Genomic DNA, 1,656 nt, shown 5'->3' on the forward strand with positions numbered 1-1,656 from the left:
GGGGTGGGGGAGGGGGGGGAGGGATAGCATTAGGAGATATACCTAATGTAAATGACGAGTTAATGGGTGCAGCACACCAAGACGGCACATGTATACATATGTAACAAACCTGCACGTTGTGCACATGTACCCTAGAACTTAAAGTATAATAATAATAAAAAAAAAATCCCATGTCATGGAGCTATGGATATAGAAAATCAACCCACGCTCTCAGAGGCTGAGACTACAATAACTTAGAAATGTGGAGGACTATTATAAAAACTATGAGTTCAGAGGTATAAATAAAGAAATTCAGGCGACTCATATAATTCAGTCATAATGTTGTAGGCTAGCCTTTTGAACTAAAACCTGTGCTTTAAACTGAGGAACAGAAGCAGGAAGGAAATTGACTTGGGGGATACAAGACCATTTTCAACGTTTCCTCTTGTGACTCTGGAAAGCATATGACTTTCTTTCAGCTATATTATGTTTATTATTGTAAAAATAATTTAAAAATTAAAGGATTGAGAAATCTAAGAACATAGTGCTGAAGTTATCAACTATTCCTCAAGTTATTAATACTGACCTTTGAAATTAAATGTTCCCCTTTGTTCCTTTTCCTCTCGAAAGAAACAAGAATAACTTCCCATTTGTTTGCTATTAATGATGGTGAACCTAAAGATAATTGAAGTTATTAATACAGGCTTAGTTCTCAAAACCTTCTTAATGAAAATGAAAAGAGCCATTAATCACAATTTTAAAATAGAAATAATTCTGTAAATATGCAAATTAGAATATTTGCATAACATTCAAGTGGCTGCAGAGGGAAGAATGCTCAGTCAGCAAAAATATTTAGAATTAAGCTACTTTTGGCAAGCAAGTAGGTTAAAATTTGTATACTCACCTGTATTGGGTATACAAGGTGCTTCCTGTTGCACTGACAAGATAATTATTCTCAAGTTGTTCACTGTCTTTTTTCCAAGTCACATTTACTGCATTCAAATCCCCAGATGTCGTGAACTGGCATGTGAGATTTACATTAGAAGGCCTTTCTAAAGTGATATTTTTTTCTACTGGCATACTAGAATATTCTATTAGCACAAAAGAGGACAAAATGTGAGTTATATTCAGAGGAATCTAATATATAAAACCTTTTAAATTATTAACAGTAGTGTTTTATTGACAATTTCTTAATGTAACATTCATTTGAAGAATTATTCCTCTATCAACATAGTTGGTTCCCTTTCTTATTACCTTTTGTATGCACACCTGAGGAAATGTTTTGATTCAACATTAGCACAATTTAAAAAAAACCTAAAGCTGTGATAGTTATCTCCTTAAGCTCTGTAATAAGCAGAATATAGGGTAGAGAGTACCCAAAAACATGTGCCGTATGCCCTGACAGTGTAAAAACAGCACAACTGTAAATATAATACACTCATGGGTGAGAATGGAATGCCTGTTTCAATAATTTTGAGTAATCATGTTGTTAGTAGTTATTATGAGAATGTTTTTTGTATAACATGGATTTGAGTGATATATTCTAACCATTCCTAGTCTTCTTAAGAACCTGTAGGGGCGGAGGCCGGGCGCGGTGGCTCAAGCCTGTAATCCCAGCACTTTGGGAGGCCGAGACGGGCGGATCACGAGGTCAGGAGTTCGAGACCATCCTGGCTA

General features: G+C 35.4%; 1 protein-coding gene across 3 annotated transcripts in view; it reads right to left on the minus strand.

The window, feature by feature from the left end:
• The window catches only part of EMB (embigin), a 59,345-nt gene that overhangs the window by 27,158 nt on the left and 30,531 nt on the right, over positions 1-1,656 (minus strand). For all 3 annotated transcript variants that reach the window (XM_011939332.1, XM_011939333.1, XM_011939334.1), the window contains 2 exons: positions 884-1,070; positions 566-654 (listed from right to left, as the gene is read on the minus strand). In XM_011939332.1, the coding sequence (XP_011794722.1) occupies positions 566-654; positions 884-1,070 (276 nt within the window). The remainder of the gene's footprint in view (positions 1-565; positions 655-883; positions 1,071-1,656) is intronic.

The sequence above is a fragment of the Colobus angolensis genome, unplaced genomic scaffold (genome assembly GCF_000951035.1).
Source record: "Colobus angolensis palliatus isolate OR3802 unplaced genomic scaffold, Cang.pa_1.0 Scaffold180, whole genome shotgun sequence".
In the NCBI taxonomy this organism is placed as follows: Eukaryota; Metazoa; Chordata; class Mammalia; order Primates; family Cercopithecidae; genus Colobus; species Colobus angolensis.